General features: G+C 39.0%; 2 protein-coding genes across 3 annotated transcripts; one reads left to right on the top strand and one right to left on the bottom strand.

Annotated features, from left to right (window-relative positions):
- Window positions 1-145: 145 nt before the first annotated feature.
- Window positions 146-8,668, bottom strand: zgc:153675 (uncharacterized protein LOC768179 homolog). The gene is made up of 3 exons (XM_041980254.1): window positions 8,378-8,668; window positions 3,978-4,065; window positions 146-1,486 (listed from the first exon to the last, which is right to left on the bottom strand). The coding sequence occupies exons 1-3, from the start codon at window positions 8,384-8,386 to the stop codon at window positions 1,200-1,202; spliced, it is 384 nt and encodes a 127-aa protein (XP_041836188.1). The 5' UTR covers window positions 8,387-8,668; the 3' UTR covers window positions 146-1,199.
- Window positions 8,669-11,532: 2,864 nt separating this feature from the next.
- Window positions 11,533-23,079, top strand: rbbp5 (retinoblastoma binding protein 5). Of its 2 annotated transcripts, none has more exons than XM_041980252.1 (14): window positions 11,533-11,680; window positions 12,452-12,477; window positions 12,647-12,819; window positions 13,074-13,214; window positions 13,348-13,510; window positions 13,684-13,793; window positions 14,008-14,127; window positions 14,347-14,500; window positions 14,620-14,691; window positions 14,878-14,995; window positions 16,815-16,884; window positions 17,193-17,428; window positions 18,241-18,318; window positions 22,700-23,079. In XM_041980252.1, exons 1-14 carry the CDS (start codon window positions 11,662-11,664, stop codon window positions 22,750-22,752), a joined length of 1,533 nt encoding a protein of 510 aa, XP_041836186.1. In that variant the 5' UTR covers window positions 11,533-11,661; the 3' UTR covers window positions 22,753-23,079. The 2 variants fall into 2 exon arrangements, with proteins under 2 accessions (XP_041836186.1, XP_041836185.1); XM_041980251.1 differs by having other exon boundaries at window positions 18,241-18,477.
- Window positions 23,080-23,998: the final 919 nt, after the last annotated feature.

Genomic DNA, 23,998 nt, shown 5'->3' with positions numbered 1-23,998 from the left:
TCAAAGTACAAAAATCTACCAAAGTTCAGTAGTGTTGCTTTCAAACATTTGAAATAAATTCTATTTGACCACCAAAATGAAGTTATTAAGCTGTAAATAAGCACACTTTAAGAAAAATCAGGACAAAGGACATATTTTACTCAGCATGTTTTATATTTTTAATCTTCTAAACTACTTTATTGATATATTGGAAAAAATAACATCACATTAACAACATTCACATATTTTAGTCCCCTTAGCAATAGTTACAGTTTGCTCTAAATGTTGCATTGAAATAATGAGAACGCATACAAATGCTTCCGAGTTTTGCCTGCACTACAGTACGGCGTAAGCCTCTGATTAAAGGAACAGTTCCACTTTTCCTAAGTCACTTGTTCAGACTCTCACAACCACTGATGAATCAAACGCTGCGGAATGTCCTCTTACCAGCTCTTATATAACCTTTAACGGTCTGTTCCAGCATTTTAACATTTCACACACACTGAAAACATATTTCCCAATGACACAGTTGAAGCAAATACCTGAGCCCTGTGTTGGTGTAATTCTGAGTGTATTCAGCCTTAAGAGAAGTGTTCCTACATGCAGAGTGGAAACTGCCGGGGAAATCATCGCTCCAGGCTCCTCCAGACAGCTAACTGGGTCAAAGAGAAAGCCACTGCTAAACCACTGCTGAGCCTCGCTTTCAACGCTACAATTTTCCTCTTTCCCTAAACACATAATGTCAAAAAACTTTCAATAATACTAACAACTGAAAAATAAACAAAAAGACTAAAAATCAGCATTTGAGCTGGAGATTTCAGCAAGTGTCTGTAGACTGGAGAAGAGCAGAAAGAGGACTGGGACAGCCTCCGTCTGGATTGTAAACAGATAAAAGTGTTCGTCATGAAGTCCACCACGTTCCTCACATGTGGAGCCACTCATAAAAACCACTCCAGGACAGACGGATTGTTTGAAGTATTTTGGTTGCCAAGGTATCATAGTACAACTAAATATTTATGTGCTGAACACAGTTTGTTTTTTTTTGCATCAAAGTCTGGATATTAGGCTGCAACAGCGACTATGTTCAAGAGCAAGAAAGGCACTGTGGTGTCTGGTGGGCAGAGATCAGCTGGCAGCTTCTCTCCGTTGGCTCAGGCCGGGGCAAATCCATCAATCGATCCTTTTCTTCCAAATCATCGTCACCACCATCCTCCCCCTCCTCACTCAGCCTTGTCTTTCCTCTTGGCTGTGAACGGGACTTTACTGGCTACTGTTGAGCCTACGCTGGAGACGCCGCCGGCCACAGCGGACACCCCGCCCTTCACCAGCCCCACCCCCACCGAGGGCACCGTGGTCACTGCCGACTTGGTTATCTCGAGGCTCTTGCCGCCCACCCAGGCTACTCCACCCACTGCTGCACCGACCACACCCTTGGTGACGTTGAAGAGGCCACCGGTCACCCGCCACACCACGCCAGGAGGAGCCGCTTCATGATCTTTACCAGACTCTGAAACACATCAGATACGCCAAAGTAGTTTGATTAGTCACACGTACTTTCTACTAAATGTGATTTTTTTACTTCACTAATTCATTTTTCTTTATATTCCACCACATTCCACCAATCCTTATACACAATTTTTTTATACAATACAAACAAAACATGACATCCTCGTCTGAAAAGCTGAAAGCAATAAAAACTAGATTCCAATGAATCCCTAGATTCTATTTAAAGCAGATAAGCATCAGATTGGTGTATAGATAAATATACATCACACTAAACTGTTTTATATCACATTTAACTGACGGATTCCAGTTTGTTTGCAAATCAAAAGCTTTGAATCTTCGTCATACACCACAGTTAATCATGGAGTTCTGCAAGGCTTTGTGCTCAGACCGATATTTTTTAAACTTAAGACAAATTCATGGCAGCTGCTTCTGCAATCTGATCAGGAAACTGTGGCAAATCAGGTACATTGAGCAATATTAAACAAAAATGTGCATTACTATGCAGATAGCATTGATTTATGTATGTGTATATATATGTATATATATATATATATATATATAATTATTTGGATTAGGGGTGGGACTCAAATCTAATTAATTACAGACTTTGTAATTATTTAATCTGGATAAATCACATTTTAATTGCATGACAATATTTGCGCCAAAAAGGAACACTTTTTAATTTAAATGTATTTTAGTGGACGACTGAACCAAATAATAGACACAGACATTAATACTGTAAACACAAGCTCTAGTAATGTCTGGAAAATGCATTTATTTGCATTTCAATTACAAACAGTAGAAAAAGAAATAGAAAATATACCTGGCCCAAAATGAACAGACCTAAAGTTAAAGTGTCATTTTAAGGACTTTAGCTAGCAGCTTGTTACATGTTACAGTACTTTTGACTTTTTAAATGTTTTTTTCTACTTTGGTGCTATTTTAAATATAGCACCAAAGTAGCAGCAACACTGATGTAGCTCTGAGGGGTCTACCAGTTTAATCAGTGTACCGAACACCACGCACTGACAAACGTTTTGTGTTATTTGAAATTCAAACTGCAATTAAATGCATTCATTTTTGTTTCGAAAATGACAAGAACTGGACTGAAAAACCAGTAACAACTGGTCTGATGGAGGAGTGATGAATCCTCCCCTGAACATTATTGGAGCAGTGTGGGATCATCTGCAATTTCTCATCCTATCTCACTTTTAATGCTAATTTTTGTACTGTCAAATGTAAACTATTACATCTCTAGTTTTAAATGGTTCATCAACATCAAACAAAAACAAGGTTTCAATTTACCCTGTAAAACTTGAAACTGACACTAGTGCCTTTTTTTCTTTTTTGGTTACAGTGCTTTGAAAAGCAAAAGTGATCCAATCATGGAGGCATGATCACAGACGTATACCACAAATTTTAGGACTGTTTTCATGCACCTGCATAATATTCTCAAATTGAGATTCACCCTGTCTCAGTGTGGTTCAGAAGAACTAGTCTGTCCATTTGCAACTTCTAGGCTAAACAATCTTTATCACTAGGATTTCCAAATAACTCTCTGAAAAGCTTCCCGTTAATCCAAAATGCTGGTGAAGTAAATGCAAAATGAAGGTTGGGATACTACAACTAGCTGGAGGATCACAGTTTTAACCTCTCTTCATTAGCTCTCTGTTAAAATCTAGAAAATAACTTACAAATCTTCTCGCATATAAAGCTACTAAAAACGAGGCTTCATTAAAGTTCTTATAGTATCTGATTTTCCCAACGAAGCATTTCACTGTCAGACTGCAGGTTTACTTCTAAAAATAGAATGGGAGGTACAACCTTCAGTTATCAGGACCCTCGTTTTGGAACCAGTACCCAGTTTGGGATTAGGTAGCAGACACCCTCTCTATCTTTAAGATAAGACTTTAAACTTTCCTTTTTAGGTAAAGCTTGGTGACAACTGGCTAGCCCTGAGCCATCCTTTTAGTTAGTTTTCTGCCAGTAAATGCTCATAATAGATGTCAGGACAAATTGTTTCAGTTGAAATTACAAAACATTTACTTTCATGTGTTGCTGTGACCTCAGGAATATTTGTAAAAAGGTTCATAAAGTCATACTGGTCAGACGTGTAACAACAGCTGAGATAAAAACAAAATAAATAAATAAATAAATAAAAAGATGGAAAAAATCCCTATTGTTGGCATTTTTAGTAGCATTTTAGAGCTTTCCTTCAAGACTCCACTGAGCAGCTACTCAAGAGTAACTTATTCTCAACAGTCACAGTGGCTGTGGCTGGACTGTCATGGCGACCTAGGGTCACAGAGGCGACTAAACTGGTGCAAAGTGTTACGGTGCAGGGACACAAATAGCAAGCTGGAGCTGAAGCCACTCTTACACAAACAAGCACATTCCCCTGACAAACCCAGTGTTTCTGAAATAGCAGCAGGCAACAAGTAAGCGTAGATTATGCCATATTCCCTACTGATGCCTCCTCCTGGAGGACTTACCCTCTGGAGACTGGCTGCAGGCTGGTTCAGCTTCATCTGAGGCCAGGGTGGTCCCAGGCTGGGGCTCCACGTTGACGCTGTTTACGTCCTGGAAAACACAGGAAAACCTCTGACTGACATCACCTTGACTAAACCATAATATCCTACATATTAACACATTTTAATAGTTAAATGTACTGAGTTTAAACAATGATGCTAAGTGTATGTTTTAAACAATAATGCAGATCTAACAAAAGGACAGAAACACAGTCAGAGGTGAACAAATTCATAGAACCGTGCATCATAAAGGGCAAAGGTGTTGCATTAATATATCAGTGTTATGCCATTTTAACACAAGAGTGGGTTGTTTAATAAGAAAAAAAAAGATATTTAAGAACACGTGAGATTTCAGGGCTTTAAAAAGACGACCGAGGGGAAGCTTAAGATAGAGTCAGTATGAACTGGAACTACAGCGTTAATGTGGATACATGATTCATTTTGTGATTCAAACTGTAAAAAATACGTCCAATTTTTCTCTGGACTTACAGTCCATGAATTAAAAATGAACACTAATAAGAGTAAAATGCGATTTTACTTGAATGGGGTTATTGGGTGATTTCTTTTAGTTGCAGTACCCTGAATTACCACTGAGGGAAACCAGTAGCACCCACAGACTGACGTCACCCGCAAGTTTCTGAAGAGCTGAATTGAAGCTCATTGTTATTCCTGGAAATTCCAAAAATGGGCAAATTGGTGGAGCTGGGAGGGGAACTGTGAAGGTGGGGGTGGATGACTGACACCCATCAAACTCCGAGCTGCATGTAGCTAAGAGGTAACTGAGCCAACTCGGATCTACGTGAGCTAACCAGCTAATGAAGGTAGGCGGGCTAAAGCTAAGGCGCGCTGTGGTTCTTTTCTAGGCTGTAGCTAGGGCTGAGAAATTTCATATCTCAATATTTTTTACCTGAATCATGATATACAATTTATATCTCAATACAATTTTATTTTTTTGTCAAGTAACCAAAGAGGCATTTCTGATTTACAGCCTTGAGTGCTAAATTCACCTTTTTTAAGGTTCGGCAGCACATGTGCATTAAAACAGTTGACTGCTATTAATGTAGCTGTATATTAAATTCTCTTAATACACAACTGAATGTAAAATACTTTTCAATGAATATAACAAAATACAGTTGTGCTAAATGGAAAAAGAAAATATTTGAACTAAAAACAAGCTTTCAATATAAAAGATATTCCTTTATTCCATATCGCACGTGAAAAAGTCTTCATGTATCTGAAAATATTGCCCAGCGATAGTGTAGCCATACAATGTTTTTTAATTAAAATGTCATTTTAAATGAAATAAGCATTTTAGAAATCTCTGCCCACTCAGTTATAACTAGAAATGCATATCACAGAACCATTCATATACAGTGGTCACATATGAGCTGGTGTAACACTGGCCAGAAACAGCACAGGAAGGATGGATTTTTTTTTTAAAGAAGCGTTGTTTCTCGCAGAGTATAGAGAGTATGTATGTATAGAGAGTATGTATGTGAGGACAAGTTTTTAGGCTGCACCCTGCATTGAACACTAGTATAGTCCATATGTTAGAGCCCATTTATGCTCCCGTTACTTAGATAAATCGGTACGTCCCTGTCAAATATCACTACCCACATGCTCTCATCCATGCCTTACGGTGGCATAGTTGTTAGGTAATTCCTCCACTAGAGGGCAGTGCAGAGTTCAGAGTCTGCTTCCGAGCCCTGAGGCCAGTTTCAGACAAAAAGTGGAGACCATGACAACACTGCCTCAAAAGACATAGGTAGAGACGCAGTGCACCTCTTCGTAAGGTTCCATCATTTCTGCTGCCATCTTCTTCTTCTTTGCACCTGAGCTATACCACAACACTGCCCACAGGATTTCTGGGAGTACTGTTCTGTTGTCCGCGTTTTGGTATGTTTTTGGTGATAAGCTTGTTGATCACGTCTGAAATGACCCACATCTTTACGTTGCATCACTGCCACTTTAGTGAAATATACACTTGTCACAACAGCAGGTGAGAGATCAATGCGGTTTAAAAAGTTTAGTGCAGACATACAAAAGTTTGTGGAAATAAGTCACACTGTTGTGTCCATGCATGAAGGAAGACGATGAAGAAAAGGAAGGGGTATGGTGCCAATGGAGAGTTTTTTCAACCTGTTATCAGACATCTGAGTGGGCTCTGCAATTTCTACTGAGGCTAATTCCCCTCAAAATGTTACGTAGTTTTGTTCACATCCCATAAATACAGCCCCGCTATCAGATCTGAGTTCTGTAATCTGCCCCCTAGTGGAATCCTCTGGTAACAAGTGTAGTAACGGAGCAAGTACGCTCACAACAGAGCTGGTTGTTGACAGGTTAAAAAGCCTAAAGCCTCATTCATGCTCCCTTTATGCATGTAAATACTTCGGTTTTCCCATGCCGCCTCAACGCTGGCATGGTTGTTATACATCCAGTAGAGGGCAGTGCAGAGTTGAGTTTGCTTTTGAGTCTCGACATCCGCTTCAGATAACAGCACACATGGTGACAGTGGAGGAGATCATCATAATGCATGTGCACAAAGAGACATAAAAAGAGGCAGCGCAGTAGACGCAGTGGTACGTGCGACCATTAAATACACCACAGTTGTTTCTTCTTTATTCCTTTAGTTAGTGGCACAACAATGCCCCCATCATTTCCAGTGGTCCTCCTGCTCCGCTTGCTGGGTGCGGGTACGCATCTGCAAGCTATCTGAAAACAGGCCAAAATATGCAAGTAAGGACGCAGAAGACGGACAGGAGGCTCCGTCCGTATGTGTGTTTAGCGTAAAGCATAAATGAGCTTTTAGTATTCTGGAAATGAAACAGAACCTGACTGAGTTATTTCACTCACTGGATGTTTTTCCTGCTTCTTAACAAAATATTTTGTAAAACAAAACATATCAGCTCTGACAAACAGAGATTACTTTAAGACATAACTGAACGAGATGCTGTAACATACAATAAAAAAGAGGGTTTTTCTTAAAAGGGTACTTTAAAGCTCATCTTGATGGAAATAGTCTTGTTTTTAAAACACTATCCTTGATAGTGACCTTGTAAATTTCCCCACTGTGGGAAAAATGAAGGTGTGTTTTCCTCTGTGGTATTTCCTGCTGGGTAATACTGCCTCTTGCACAGTGGGAAATAAAGGATCTGGTGTTTTGGGGTCTTGACCCATGTTAAAAGACTACAATACACTATTTTTTTTGTTGCTTTCACTGGCTATTTGTTATTTTAAAGCAACTCTAAATCATCAAACATGAGATTTTTTAAAAGAAATCCTTAAATTAGATACAATTATTGCTTAAGTAAAGAAACTGATTTGATCACTAATTTGAGACTGCCTACAGGTTGAGTTAAAGAAGTCTTTTAAAGAAGATTTGTCTTGAACTATATTCTAAATGTAAAGCTGACTGGAAGTCTCACTGTGTGCATGCTCTCGTTATGAAATCAAAATATTCTGGCATCAAGTCTCAGGAATTCAGGATTGTGGTTGGTGTTGAATCCAGCATGTTTCTCTGCTTTTTAGCAGATTTCATAGCCGATCGATACAAAGGGAGAACTGTTTTCTGCTGGTTTGCAGCTGAATCATAGTTACAGACGACAGGTAAAGCCAGCTGGGACAGAGTCATGCTTAACATGTCATTATCTGACATAGTCAGCATGCTCTTAAGGTTAAGGTGTGTTATGATGGGATTTCTTAGGTGTGAGTATTCCATGTTAAACTGCAGAAACATTTATAAGTTTAACAAGTTTCTGCCTTTTGGTTTTGGTCTTTTTACCTACTGATGTTTAACTAAATGTACAAAGAGGCTTTTCACTCATGATTTATGCATAAGGAGAAGTTAACAGCACGAGGAGGCCATGACACGGAGTTGTTAACGTTCTCAGCTTGTGACCCTTTAAATTAAACAAGGCCTCCTGCTTCTGCTTCAAAGTGTTGAAATGGCAAGATCACTCTCAGACCTTAATTGTTCCTTAGAAGAAAAAAAGCTAAACAAAGCTGTTTCTTCAAGATTATTTATTTTGAGACTAACTTCAACCTTGTTTTTGTCTTTTTGTGACTCCAGAACCTAAAAAATAGTTTAACTGCTGATTTTTGTGTTTCTTTTTCATGAAGTCATTGTCAAGAAACTGAGTGTGAAAAACTTTTTAATACAAGACTTGGTATCGGTGGATGATGGTTTAGGTGCAATTTGCAGGACGTGGTGACGCCTCTCTAATTATGATGACCAGAAAATTACCATTTCTCCCCCCAAAATATTCTAACTATTCATGCGGTCCAAACCTGAGAAATTACCCTGCATGCAGTTAAACAGGTTTTTCAGCATTTTCTGACACATTTGGACATTAATGAGCGCTTACCTTCACCATTGTTCCCAGTTCTTCTCCTCTCAAACACACCTGGCAGTGGAAACTGAGACAGCAGCAGCCTGTTTCAGCCTCGGACTCAAACTGTGCTAGAATAAAAGATTATGTGTGTACTTGTGTGTGAAACAGCAGCTCGAGCTCACGGCGGCTTCTTCTTCTGCGTTTTCTCGCCTTTAACGCATAAACACGGAGCTTCTCAACTTTCTCCGGACTCTGTGCGGAGCTGCGCACCTCTCTCCTCTCTGCTGGTTCTGCCGACGTGGCGCCTTCACCACATGCACGCACACACGTACACACACAGTCAGACGCAAAACACAATATACAATTTCCGGTTTTGGATTTCAAAGTAAAACATTTCATCTCTAAGGTTAACAATGATTGGCGATCCGACTGTTTCCAAGAGCTCTTCCTAAATGACTCTTCATCGAGTATCACCCGGGGCTACTATTTCAGCACTTGATTCTATTTTTTTATTTGGTTTTTTTCATAAAAAATAACTTTTTACATGGTCTCATTACAAAAACAAGCAAACAGAGTTGCTATTGTGGAATATTTTTATTAGGGATGCAAAATATTGGATTTTTGACCGATATACCAATTTTTTACAGCTCATTTGGCCGATTATCAGAGATTATCGAGTTTTTTCTGTTGTGAAATTAAAATACACCATTATTCTGCAAACTCTTGGTCAACATAAAAGCGGAAAATGCTGTAACATGCATGCCTTGTGCAAAATAATAAAAAACTTCAGCTTTCATTATGTACATGTCAAGTTGAATCATGATTATTCTTTTTAAAGAAAACCAGTATGATGTATTGTGTACGTTGTATTCTACTTAACAGACTTGGATTATGTTTTCACAGCAGCTGTAATTTTATGATTATTCAATTTTGAAGCAATACTAATACCATTGCCGATACCCGATAATATCATGCATCTCTAATTTTAATCAAACATTAACATAGATATGGACATTTGACACTGAGGCTCTGAAGCTTATTTCACTTGAAGCAAACTGACTTAAAATACTGACTCCAGGCTTGTTTTATTCATATCACATAACTGATGATGTCTGAGGTTTTGTAGTCACACTGAAGCACCAGAAGTTAAGTAACTGATTCTATTCTTTGGCGTTTTTTCATTGGTTATGAGACACAACATGCTCGTGTCCCTGCTTCATAGTGTTGCTAGAGTCCATCAAATGTGAGAGAACATTGATGGTGGAGATTGCAGAGGGAAGAAAATATTATCCTGTGTATGGAAACACTTTCACATTGTGCCAACTACAAAGTTAAATAAGATATAGGATTTCTGAATGTCGCACCACATCCCTCGTAGACTAACAAAAATAAATGACTGAAGTAATTTCGGACGAATGTTGAACCGTGATATTTCCTTGGTTTCTTTAATTTTATTTTGACTCTTTTAATATAATGTTTGAATATGTTTTGAAATCTAGTTTCAGTGTCTTATATGTGGATTTGGAGCTGGGCAGTTAGAGCAGATTTAAGAGGTGGTCAGTGTGGTACTGCTACACTAAAACTTTTGACATTTGGCTGCACATTTAGTACAACGACCAATGTTATGTAAGACTATTAACCTGTTGTTAGTATGAAGCTATAGCAATGCTAATCTAGTTATATGGTAGCACTAGATTGATTTTAAGATAGTATAGAGAAACCACATTATCGTAATCATCATCATCATCATCATATATATCTCCTGCACTACTCTGTAAAATATCCAAGAATCAAAGTTGCACTTTTATGGATCTAAATCTTTTGTCTATCTCCCTCCTTTCTGCCTCATATTTTTTTTACAAAATATATCCTCAAGTGTTCTTGCAAATGTTATTGGTTCATGGGGGAGGGAACTCATGGTGGAATTAGGTTAATGATTAGTATGGTAAAAATCAGAATTTCCTTCATACGTGTACAAATATTTCACTTAAGACAAAAAATCTGAATCAAATACAAATAAAAAAATGTATAAATAATAACTTAATAAACAAATAGATGACTAAATTTAATAACCACCATAAATATCCTTGTATCATATTTTTTAATTTTGCTGGATTGTACCATCCTCAGGCAAATTTATTTATATAACATAATGCTGTATCTAATTAAAATCTCTTATCTTACTAACTCCAGCTTTCTGGTAATCAAATTTCTTTCTTTTTTTATTATTATTATTATTTTTTTTTCAGTAGCCAGCATTTGTGTGTGCATGTGTTTATCCATTCCTGTTCAATTACAGGTTTTTGGATTACACTGGAGTGTTCTGGAGGGTTCTTCGCAATTCTGCTTTGACCTTTATGGTGAAAAACAGAAGTCGGTTGTGGGTGAATGTTAACGCTACAGCTCCGGATCCACCCCCCGGATCCTGCATCAGCAACGGTTGTTGTGGCGTAAATGTGCGCGTGGGAAATGACTGTAGATGTGTCTAATATTTAATGTAAATGCAAAGTTACCTAAATAAACTGCAAAGGTCACAAATAGACTAAATCTATAAAGTTAACAATGACTAGTGATGCTGTGTGATGTTAGAAACAATCTTTAATTCGCTCTGGACAGAAACTATATTTAAAATAAGAGAGAAAACATCAAACAACCCAGATGAAGAAGGCATTTAACAAATAGTATGATGGCCAAGTCTGTTTAATTATTCATATCCACTCACAGCAAGAACAGGAGGTCACTAAATACAATTTCAAGACAATTTGAAAGATAACACAAAGCCCTACAGCAGGGATAAGTAACTCTGGACCTACTGGGCCAGTGTACTGCGGGTTTAAAATACACAACTGACTCAAATTAATGGGTGTGCAGATTTTGACAAACTGTTGGAGAACTATTTAATTTGACTCAGCTGTGTTGCAGCTGGGAAATACCTAAAACCTGCAGGACACTGGCTCAATAAGTCTAGAGTTATTGATCCCTGAATTACAGGGTAATTAATCCAAAAGTTGACTAATTCAGAAGAGAAAATTAAAGTTCACGTGAGTCAGCTGTAAATATTATTTATACTAGACCAAAAAAGGTTAATTAAAGATATTTTCTATGTGAAAAATCCCCCCAATGGTGAATGTTTGAGCGTAAAAATAAAAATAAGGCATTTCCTCGGTCGCATTGTTTGGGGTCCTTACTGAAGCTCGGCGCGAGTCTCCCCGGCTCTCCCAACCTCGCAGCAGATGTGAAAGAAAACTAGTGAAATTTAGGAATATACTGAGTGGAATAAACTTTTTTCGGGACTTTGGATCTACAAACGTCCAACAATGAATTTAGAGCTGCTTGGTAATTAACAGAGGACACTTTTGTACTTTCTGTATGCTTCATTGTTCCTTCACCGCTTGCGCTATGGCAGCTGTTATGGTTAACATTGTACGTTAGCTTAGCATCTTAACAGCTATGATACGAGTCAAATTAAAATGATCAGAATTGTTTTACTATTTCAGTCTCACTCTTATCTTTTGTGAAATATATCGCATTGAAGTAGTCCTTAATCTATGGCCTGATACATGTTTATAGCTATATATTTGCTACGGAAGTGTATAAGAAAGACAGTTTGCTAACGTTAGCCTCCAAACATTTATAAGTGAAGCTAGAATTAAATAAACTGTTTCACGGTTATGCGGTGCAACGGGTAAATTATATATAATGCCTGGTAATATATGGTTGGTAGGCAGTAATAAAACGATACACAAATTGTTAAAATAATTTTAGTCCAACAATGAATACAATCATTCGTCGTAACTGGTGTCTGTTGCATCCTGGTTGGAGAAATGTAAAATGTAAAGATCTGTTGTGGTCTGTTTGGTGAAGGATGTAAAAATCGACAGAGGACAAGTTACAAATGTAAAGTTTAACAAATATCTATGTGGCTTTTGAGTAGTTTTTGGAAACGTAGGTTTTGACAAGTATTGAGTTTAACTTGCTGCTCTCAGATTCCTGATTGACTAAATAGTCATCGATAGCGGCTTGTCTTATTTAAAGCGTTCATACCTCATGAATGTCTGTTACTTTGTGACCGATCATAATTAATCCCTTTGTTGTTCCTACTCATAGAATCATTCGGGCAGAACTATCCAGAGGTAAGTAATTAGTTTTTAAAATTTACCTAAACTTAATGAGTAATTCATTGGGATTTGGGTTAATGTTAGTGTGCTGAAAACCAGTTACATGTGAAGCATTATTAGTTTAACTACATCATAAATTCAGACTCTTGCTGTGTTGTCATTGAGTGTGTGTATTTGTTGATAGGAGGCAGATGGCACTCTGGACTGTATCAGCATGGCTCTCACCTGCACCTTCAACCGTTGGGGCACCTTGCTGGCCGTGGGGTGCAACGATGGTCGTATTGTAATCTGGGACTTTCTTACAAGGGGGATTGCCAAAATCATCAGTGCACACATCCACCCGGTCTGTTCATTATGGTGAGACGCTTCTTTCAGTCTTTCACCTGGTTCATTTTGGTTCTGTTAAGTCTAATTCTTGTGGATGTTGACATGTTTATTAATCATTTAAACCATTTTACGTTTTTCTGCTTCTCTCAGTGAGAAAGTAATGTCACTCTGGCTCATGTTTCCTAAAATGGACACTAATTCCCAACCTGCTGTGGACACAGTTATTTTCTGATAGTTTTTCAGTAAATCACTGAATGTTTTATGTTTTATGTTTGTGTTTGCAGTTGGAGTCGAGATGGACACAAGCTGGTGAGCGCCTCCACGGACAACATCGTTTCACAGTGGGATGTCCTGACTGGTGACTGTGACCAGAGGTTCCGCTTTCCGTCCCCCATCCTGAAACTTCAGTACCATCCCAGAGACATGTGAGTGGCTGATAGTATCTGTTTGCTAGATTTAAACCGCTGTGAGGCCCAGTGATGGGTTTCTGTTTGGGTAGTTAATCTTTAAGTTTTCTTCTTGTTTGTTTTACACTAAGATATCGTGTTTGTGTTTCAGGGACAAGGTGCTGGTGTGTCCAATGAAGTCAGCCCCAGTCCTGCTGACACTTTCAGACTCCAAACACGTCGTACTGCCTGTGGACGATGACTCAGACCTGAATGTGGTGGCGGCTTTTGACAGGCGAGGAGAGTACATTTACACTGGGAACGCCAAAGGAAAGGTCAGACTTAATGCATCCTAAACTTTTTATTTCCCCTGTGTAGTATAATTAGAAAAACATACACTTCACTTTCTCCACATACTCTGCAGAAGTTCTTATGTTCTTAAGTTTAATTATAAAGGTGTAATTGCAGTTTTCTCCACGTTTGCTTTTCATTTTGTCTACTGCTTCAGATCCTGGTGTTGAACACAAACACACAGGAGCTGGTGGCATCCTTCAGAGTTACAACTGGCACCAGCAACACCACCGCCATTAAGTCCATTGAGTTTGCACGCAAAGGCAGGTGAGATGCAACAGGAGGTCTTTCTGTATCTAGATCTGGATAAAATGATAAAACATAAAGTGGTTTCCGCAGCCTCAGCAAACAGACCTGCTTGGGTCTGTTTGCAAAAAAAAAAAAGAAAAAAAGAATTAATCTAGCAGCAGTTGTGAAATCTGAGCATTTCCCTCTGATTCTCTCATTTTTTTTTCTTCTGATATCTTTCTTGTTTATATAGTTGCTTCCTCATAAACACAGCTGACCGGATAATCAGAGTGTATGACGGCAGAGAGATCCTGACTTGTGGCCGGGATGGTGAGCCAGAACCAATGCAGAAACTACAGGACTTGGTTAACAGGTATGTAAACGCATAAAGCTGTTGACTACCTTAATGTTATACTGTTTTATTTAATTGTGTGTCTATGGTCGGGCTAATGTGAATTTTTTTATAAGGCAAATTGCAGTAATTGATTGTTTTGTGTAAAATATTTTTGTTGCCTCTAAACATGGTTTTTGTGGTGATGTTGTTATACCCTTGTATCTCTCCACTTTTCTCGGGGCTTTCTTCTTTGTTTAGGACTCCGTGGAAGCGTTGCTGCTTCTCGGGTGATGGCGAGTACATCGTGGCCGGCTCAGCCCGGCAGCACGCCCTCTACATCTGGGAGAAGAGCATCGGCAACCTGGTGAAGATCCTTCATGGAACCAGAGGAGAGCTGCTGCTGGATGTCGCTGTAAGGATGTTTATACTAAAATTCTTAGTCAAACACTCACATCTTCACTCCTGTTTATGCATTTTCTGTTATTTTATTATTCAGTGTTTAGAATAAGCAAATTTTACTCATCTCTCCAGTGGCATCCTGTCCGACCGATCATCGCCTCCATCTCCAGTGGAGTGGTGTCCATCTGGGCTCAGAATCAAGTGGTACGTGGACATTAATTGTGGAGAGGGGATGATGGTTTAAATGTCTCCATGGTCCTTTTATGATAGAAAATGTGGGGAATTGACCTTTAATGTAGCTTTAATAAGCTTTTGTGTACTGTAAGAGCTGTACTGATACAACTACATGTTTAATTTTTATGGATGTGTAAATGTTTGTTTAAATTGCAGGAAAACTGGAGTGCCTTTGCTCCAGACTTCAAAGAACTGGATGAGAACGTAGAATATGAGGAGCGAGAGTCCGAATTTGACATTGAGGATGAAGACAAGAGTGAACCTGAGCAGACAGGTAGGAACTCATGTTGTGTTCTGTTCATTGAAAGACTGTCCTAACTTTGAATAATTACAGATGGAGCTGCTGCACTTGCAAAAGTCTTGTATGTTAAATTTCATTGTACATGTGACATGTTACAATGACAGTAAAAGTCTATTCTATTCAATTCTATTCTATGTAAGGCTGGGCGATATGAACAAAATCTTATATCTCAATATTTTTTACCTGAATCACAATATACAATATATATCTCAATATACTTTTTTTTTTGTCAAGTGACCAAAGAGACAGTTCTAATTTACAGCCCTCAGTGCTAAATATACTTTTATTAAGGATCAGCAGCACATGTGCATTAAAACAGCTGAATGAAATTAAAGTACCTTTATATTAAATTAAATGCTCCTAAAACAAAACAAATTAAAAATAATTTTGAATGACCATAACAAAAAATACAGCTGTGCAAAATGCAAAAGAAAAGGTGCTTTTAACTCAAAACAAGCTATCTCGATATAAACGATATTCCCTTCTTCTATATTGCGTCTGATAAAGTCTCGATATATTTGAAAATCTCGATATATTGCCCAGCCCTAATTCTATGTTTTCAAAGTTGACTGCTTTTTCATGTTCAGTCCAGTCCATAAAGCACCGGTATAGCATCTACACAGCAGGTGACTTGAGATAGAACCAGATAGGCCAAATGACACAATAACAGGGCTAAAAATTATTAGCATTAAGTGTGATGAAGTGATGAATCTTCCCCAGGCCTCAACATTTTCGAGGTAATGTGGGATCATCTGGACAGAAAACACAACAAAAGGCAAAAACATCCAAAGCAGAGCTTTGAAGAATCCTTCAAGAGGTCTGAAGAGATATTCCTAAATACTAGGGTCAGGCTGTGGTCAAGCTACTCACACCAAATACTCACTTTTAATCTTGTTAGAATTGGATGGAACAGGTTTATATTTTGTCCTTTTATTTTTAATGACATGTCGTCAAGCGAATGCGACATCATGTCTCTGCAAGTTGGGCCGTTCACACACGTTCACACACTCCCACCAGTGAACAGGGCGCATGTTGGAAATTATGTTGCATCAACCACCTGAAAAACAGACAGAAGTATCTGGGTTTTTAATGCTCTCAAGTGGAAACACTCCTCCTCCTGCCTGGTGTACTACGAGCTGCACATCCATCACGGGAAGGCTCACAGCTGAACACTCAGAATCTCCTCGTCATTGTTGGTATTTTTGATGTGTATTACGGCTTAAAATGGAAATTCAGCTTCCATCTCTTGAAGCTTGTAAAGAGATTGCTGCGTACTCAACAAACAACAACATGTGAGTCCTGGCGAGTTTTTGGGCTGGGCGGGGAAGTGTGCAGTCTTTTTGCATGAGTGAGAGAAGCCAAACTACCAAGTGGATCACATGTAAAAAAAAAAAAAACTACATATTAAAATACTGCTGTGACAATTTGAACTCAATGCCTGCGATTTAGCATTTTATACGTCAAGTGTACAACAGCTCTGTGGTTGTACATGTCTGGTATTTTGTTTTCATCATAATAAATAATAAATCTAGCTAATAATAATAATGAAACAAAAAAAACATGGTGTAACCATTATTTAGGTTCATTAATCAGTACTGTCCCATAGTTCTCGGACATGCACATCAGGCTGAGGTTTACATTGAGTAATGACTTACTCCTGAAAACAAACGTTGGTGTTTACCAAACTGCTTTCTGAGTCTAAACCATCACTTGTTTTTGAGTGAGTTGCACTGGTTCAGTGGTTTTACCTGCTGTCTGATGGGTCAGAAATGAACTTATGGTCATGTTGCAGGTGCAGACGCTGCAGAGGATGAAGAGGTGGATGTTACTTCTGTTGATCCTATAGTGGCTTTTTGCAGCAGGTGAGAAACAACAAGGTCACCATCTAACAGACTGCAAAGTGTTCCTGCTTTGGTTTGACAAAATCTCTGAATCTTAAGTTATCCTGATGGTTTCTTTAAATGAACAAGCTAACTAAGTGCTAACCTAGCACTTTAAGAGAATCCCAACCAAACAACACGTGTTCATTAGTATCTTTGACTTTGATTGATGAAGGAATTACTCATTCAGAAGCTGAATGTTGATGAGAAAAATATTAATCACTGTTAATCCAGTTAGTAAGAGTGGACTCCGGTCCCATTAAACATCTGATCTGTGAATTTGTCTGCAGTGATGAAGAGATGGAGGACTACAAGGCCCTGCTGTATCTCCCCATTGCCCCTGAGGTTGAGGATCCAGAGGAAAACCCCTTTGGTCCTCCACCAGACACCTCAGCCCAGGCTGGAGGTCCAGAGGATGGTTTGGTTGGTGGTGACAAGAAGCAGCGGCAGCCTTCATCTGAAGGAGGCCCAGGCAAAAAGAAGGCTCGCACCACCACCATTGAACTGCAGGGGGTGCCAAGTGATGGTGAGAGATGAACTAAACAGGAATGGTGCATCTGATTTGTACTCGGAAGTCAGATTTCCCAGTTACCAGTCGGAAATACAATGCGAACGCCCCATAAAGTCAAATATCCGACTCGGAAAGTCGTGGCAAATTCACCAATCCCGACTTCACCCAGTAAAGATGGCTGCCCAACAAATCTAAGGGTTATACCTGCATAAACTTTATCTGTACTAAACAAAAACAAGTTGCACACGTGAGAAACTACAAAACTACCGCTCTCTTTTTCATAAAGTAAAGCACATTCACAATTTTTCTAATGTCATGTTTTTCCTTTGACGTCTTTCATGTTCTTCTGGGATAATTTCTACATACTGGTTTAATAAACTTCTACAAAGAGACGGTGTGAGCAAAACAAAGAGCTTCCTGGTGGCGTACATATTTGTCTTGTGAATTTTCTGACTGTGTCAACAAGAACGGTCTTAGGTGGGATGTCACGTCATTCCCAGATCCGACTTCCGTGCTCCAACTCAAATTAAACTGGCAGAACTTTATTTATGTTTATGTTGGTTACATTTTAAATTTATACTTTCTTCTGGGAGCCTAAAAGATTAATTTTAAGCTGTTGTTGATACAAAATGAATATATATATTTTTGTGTGTGAATACAGTATAATGTTAATTTTCACAGTGCTTACATCTCACCGCTTAGCTCATCTGGTTTATGCTGTTAAACTGTTTCAGTACACACATTTCTCTTTCCCCAGTTGATGATTTTATTTTAGTCTAGAGGTGAAAGCTGGACATTGTTCATGTTTCTGTCCCCTCTCTCCTCAGAGCTTCACCCCCTACTGGGTGTGAAGGGGGATGGAAAGTCAAAGAAGAAGACAGCAGGCCGGCCCAAAGGCTCCAAAGGTAAAGACAAAGACTTCCCCTTCAGGCCCAAGCCCTACAGGGGTGAACGGCCCTCCTTCCCCATGGTGCCCGAGGCCCTGGGCAGCTCTGCCTTAGGAGGAGGTGGAGGAGGTGGAGGAGGAGGGATGAAGGGCAGGGCAGAGGGGGGCCTGGTCACAGGTAAGCATGCCACTGCCCCTGCTGCTGCTGCTGCTGCTGCTGCTGCTGCGTGTGGGAGCTCTGCTAGCCATGCTGCCCTGTTAGTCTGACCGACACCTTACCAGCCTGGCCTGTTTCCAAAGCACCTCACCTTATACCCCTGTACTACAGCCAACCCCCTGCCACCCCTAACCACACAGCACCACGACACAGACCCGCCGGCCATAAAGCCACAGTCTGGAGGTCAGAACTTGCACTGTGTTTCATTAGATCCAATTTGATCCAGGAAACTGAATAAAAATCAATCTTTACTAAAGCCATCATGAATACTGTAATAAAAACATCTTGTTATATACAGACGTCCTCAGGTGAAAAGACAGGTCGTGTGTTTCTTCAGCTTAGAGCCAATAACTCTGCTTGTTACTGTAGTTCAGTTAAACCCTCAGAAGTATAATGCTGTTAGGTCCAGTTACTGTACTTCCTCTGGAAGTATGCATAATCCTCAGCAAGTATGGATTTAGTCAATTTGCTTTAAAAAAGAGCAAAAAACAAAGTCTACACCGACTTATGTGTAAAAAGTTATTTTGCTGTTATCAGCTGGTATGAATAGAAAGTTTGATTTAAAACATTTTTCCCTGTCAATTACAGTCCTGAAAATAAATCAGATCTATAAAGAGAAATAGCTGCAAAGCTGGTAATTAAATCATCTCCATATTTGAAGTGATAATGGAAATATTAATGATTAGGACAGTTTTTCCCCCGTTCTCTGTATAAAGCTGTTTACACAAGCTCATCACTGCCAGAGGATTTATATTTGAGATTAAAGCCTCATTTATGCTGTATGTGAAATATGCATTCAGATGGACCCTTTTGTCTGTCTTCCTCCTTTATTTGCATATATCGATCAGTTTTCAGAGAACTTATAGATGCGTATCCAGACATAGCAGACAGTACCACCACAAACCGTGGAAGCAGTTTAGCTCTCGTGCAACCAGCCAAAGCAACAATTCAGAGGAAGATGTGAAGTATTTAAAGGTTGTGTGTAGGAACTACTTCAAATACTAAGTGCAGTTGTGAATGGATGGTGGCTGTCAGTTGCCAACACAAAGCCGGTACTGCAGTTTTAAACCATAGTAAAAATGATGGCACGAATATAGCAGCTACCATGTATGTGGACCCACGGCAAGTAGATGAAATAGTGAATGGCTCATTCTAAGAGTTATTTTTTGTCAAATGAAGAGATACAAATATGTTTTTAATATGTGAAATTTTTCTGTTAATGACCTTTAATTTTGCTACACATTGCATCTTTATTGGCTGCACAGACCACTATTATTTTACTCTGCTGCCTCTTTTCATGTCACCTTCTGAGGATGTACATGAAGACTTGCTGCTGTCTGAAACTGACGTTGAACCAGAAGTGAACTCTGAACTTGGTGCTGCCCAAGTGGATGCATTTCCCAACAAAAATGTAGAGGATGCATGGGAGTATGTGGGCAGTGACATTTGACATTTGACACAGATGTACACATTTACATACATAAAGGGGGCATAAATGAGGCTTAACTTACGTAGCTGGAGATGTGGGTAATGTCTGTGTAGACTAGAGCATGTATGACGCATGCTGTTGAAGTCATTGTGTTTTTATAGCATGTTTAGAACAACAGCTGAGGCTCCTTTTTGTGTTGATACAAGTACTGCTTCATCTGTATGTATTCAAAACAGCAGGGAGTGAGCAGAAACAGCGTGCAGGTCAGCAGAAAGGACAAACAGCACATGCTTGTGCATGGACTAATTGCTCTGATGTTCATACATGGTCTCACCCACTGATGGGCCTGAGTGGAAATTTACACAAAGCCAAATGATGTGAACATTTGTGTTTTCACATGTCACTACTTTGGAGCATTTCAGGAACATTTCAAGAACATCTCAGTGCATGTGTGAAAGATATTTCTCATACACACAAAAATGCACTTTTTATGATTTCATGGTGTACAAGGTGGAGTAGTAATAGATGCTGCTACTCTTACAACCTATAAAACAGATATTATGTCACTTAGTTTCGTTAGTGAGTGCCAGCCTACTGTTGTTTCAGTGGAGGGGAACAAATTCCAGACCTTCAGTTTCTTCCCTTTTCTCATTCTTGTGACACAGCTGCTTTCATTAGCTGGGTTTTATGTAACATCCCCAGACTGTGGTTTTCTGTCAGTGTAACCTCTGCCAACTGCAGCCCCACTCTGAATAATTTGCTGTAAAGTTAAATTTGGTAAAGTTGGGCTGTGGTGTGCAGAGGTGTTTTGATGTTAAAGGTGGATTTGGTTTAGCTTGCTTCCCAGCAGGCTAGCTGACTAGTCTACATCTTCTACATCAACTTCCTGCTTGGCCTTTGACCCTCCTACTCCCTCTCCCGCCTCGCTCCGTGGGCTTTTTGTGTGAAATGAAAGTTTGTCTACTCAGGTCTTGTCTTTCATGTCTCATTACACATGCAACATGAGTAATGGTGTACCATTATGTGTTTGTTCTTCATTAATTTGCTTCCATCAGACGTCCTGTTGTTATTGTATATATTTAAAATAACTCTGGTGCAGTTAATTAGCTGGTGGTTTGAGTGAATGCGCCCTGTTTGACCTCTGGTGGGCCAGACTTCACACGCTGCCCCACAGTTCCAGTTGTCCTCGAAACTTGTTTTCCGAAGGAATTTTTGCCAAAAAATGAGAGTGATGTCATTTTTCCAAACTGTGAACTTGTAAGTTGCAGAGGACCCTGAGATTCTGATTTTTAATGTTGGGTTTGAAAGGAATGTCTCAGGTAAATAAACTATTTAGGAGGGTAAGTCTTAAAAATTATTTGTAGTTTTACTAAATTGAAGTCTGAAGATGTGAGAATAAACAAAAACCAGAACTGACCCCAAGACAAATAGAGATGTGAAAGTCTAGTTCACATAGATCTTACCTGACAAATGTTTGCATATGATGTTTGTCAAAATCTCATGTCTACATGTCTATTAGGGTAATTGGTTACTCTAAATTCTCCATAGGAGTGAGTGTGAGTGGATGTTTGTCTCTGTGTTGGCCCTGCGATGGACTGGTGACCTGTCCAGGGTGCCTCGCCTGTTATTTGAAGGGATAGATAATGATAAGACGGTGCTAACCACCTTTCAGCCCACCATTACATGTGTTGGAAGTAAAATTTTTTAAATGGCATGCTGCAAACCCCAAAACACACTTCTTTTAAAATCAATCTCCATTTTATACATCCTCATGATTATATTTAACCGTCTTTGCACGATTTATAATGAGTTGTTGTTCCAGAAACAGGTTTTCCATGTTCATTTCGATCAGTGGTTCCCAACCTATTTTCCTTGGGGACCCCCTTCATGCAATACTAAAAATCCGTGGACCCCTGCCCCACACGTGCTGTAGCCATGCTTGGTTTATGCTTCTAAAAGTGAGATTCTCACCATAAATAATGTTTTCTGGCTGAATGCTGTCCTTTGATTAAGCCAAAGTTAAGTCAACAACATACTGTTTTTTCTTAAAATAGGGACAGTGTGTGGACATTAATCAGAATGGCTCTGATTGTTCAAGCCTTGGGGACCCCCTGTGCTCGTTGGGGGACCCCTTTGGGGGTACCCGGACCTCAGGTGGGACCAACTGATTTAGAAGGTAAATTATGTTTGTGCCTTCTCAGCACTGATTTCATCAGTACAACAGATAGCCGTCAAACTGGATCCATAATACTAGAGTTGTTGGCACATGCAGATACTTTTTTTTGTGTAAAATTCTAATTTTCCTCTGAAAGAACTTTTTTCTCCCTCTACATATCGGCAATCGTATACCCAGATAAAGATGAATTGAGGTTGATGTATCTGTTGGGGTCTTAAGCAAAAACCACAAATCATAAGTTGCTCATCAGCTGGTCTGTAGAGGCTGTAGACACTGCACTTTTTAACTCCACCAGACTTTTTTTACTCATTTCATAGTCATGTCCGTAAGAGTTCATTTGTGAATGAAAAATGTTGTTTTCTGGAAGACTGTTTTCCTCAAAGTGGTAAGTAAGACCTGACTGTTTAAATGTGAGTATTTGTACATTATATCTGCAGCTGTGTCACTCTTCCCTCAGATTCATTTTCTTGACTGTAATTTTTAACCAGCATGTTTATGTTTTCTGAAATTATTGTTGTGTCAGTTTCTTTGTTGATGGTGGATATGTTGACAGAAACGGTGTGGTTTTTTTCCTGCAGGGAGTCTGGTGTCACAGTCCTATAAACAGCACGACATCGGAGGAATGGACTGATCAGTGCTGTGTTCATTTGTGGAAGAGCACCAATAAACTCAAAGAGACACAAATCCTAATGTACATATTATGAGTGGGCAGCTGGTTGGGTGTTTAGACTCTTTCCCAAACCACAGACCAGCCTCCCAGGGAACCTCTCCAGCTCGGATCACCAACAGAGACTGAAAAGAAGGCGAGTCGTCACTGTATCGCTCTCACATCCTCTGCCTCTGTAGGACTCCTGTATAGATTGACTGCATCCTGTTGATATGTGAGTGTGTGTGTGAGTGTGTGCCCTGTTGTTTTGAAACATATTAAAACTTTGTGATTTTTAAATAATGAGTGTTTTTTTTATTTAACTCTTCTGTAGATACTGGTGGATGATGGATTTTGTCAAACTATAATGATTGGTAAATAACTTTTTTTCAATGTACACAGCAAAGAGCAGTTAGAAGAAAATAAAGTTGAATCCACATAGATTTTTACTCATCTATAAACAGCATATGCTGAGAAAGTCAGTCCATCAAACCAACACATCTGGGGATGGATAACCCCCCCCCCCCCCCCCCCCCCCAAGAAAACAAGCAAACAAACAAAAAAACAAACAAAAACAACACATAGGTCTTAATTTTTTTAATCAATTTTATACAGAGTTGCAACTTTTTGGTCCAGCCTTGTACTGTACAAGTAAAAAACAAAAACAAAAGGAAAAATCAATCCATGGCCCTGCCAAGCCAACATTTATCTGGTGTATCCCATCTCTGTAGGACTCATTATGTATCAAATATATTTACATTTCATATACATTTAATTTATTTAAAATTAAAATTAATTTAACAAAAGATAAAGTAATCCAGCCGTTTCATATAGAAGTTGTTAAACTGGAATGACAATTTTTTTTGTATTCATATTAAAATATAATATAGAATAATAGAAAATGGGATCAAGGGTTAAAATACTGATTAAAACTTTATATATTTTTTATAGTATATATTTAATTTCCCCCACCATTAAAAGGAATTTAAATGACAAAAACTATTTGCACTTAATCCACTTCTTGTGACCTTTGTTGTGATAAACAAAAACAATCATAAAACAAAAAAGTATTTTTTCTTTAAAAGTGTTTTGTTATACAAGTACAGACGTTACCAGTTAATCACATGAGCTACTGTATTTGTTTAGTTGTTCCTCAATTATCTCATCACAGTTCTCTGAAAATAAGGCATATGGAGCGTTTCCTTCACCCTCTTTCACACCCTGTTCGTGT

Source organism: Melanotaenia boesemani, chromosome 3 (genome assembly GCF_017639745.1).
Source record: "Melanotaenia boesemani isolate fMelBoe1 chromosome 3, fMelBoe1.pri, whole genome shotgun sequence".
Taxonomy (NCBI): domain Eukaryota; kingdom Metazoa; phylum Chordata; class Actinopteri; order Atheriniformes; family Melanotaeniidae; genus Melanotaenia; species Melanotaenia boesemani.
This window is presented reverse-complemented; position numbering and strand designations above follow the sequence as displayed.

Bases quoted from the DNA above. Each gene is read 5' to 3' on its own strand.
- zgc:153675 (XM_041980254.1), bottom strand. The intron at 1,487-3,977 runs GTAAGTCCTCCA...GATGTGTTTCAG, and splicing joins CTGCAGCCAGTCTCCAGAGG to AGTCTGGTAAAGATCATGAA.
- rbbp5 (XM_041980251.1), top strand. The intron at 13,511-13,683 runs GTCAGACTTAAT...CTACTGCTTCAG, and splicing joins CTGGGAACGCCAAAGGAAAG to ATCCTGGTGTTGAACACAAA. The intron at 14,501-14,619 runs GTAAGGATGTTT...TCATCTCTCCAG, and splicing joins AGCTGCTGCTGGATGTCGCT to TGGCATCCTGTCCGACCGAT.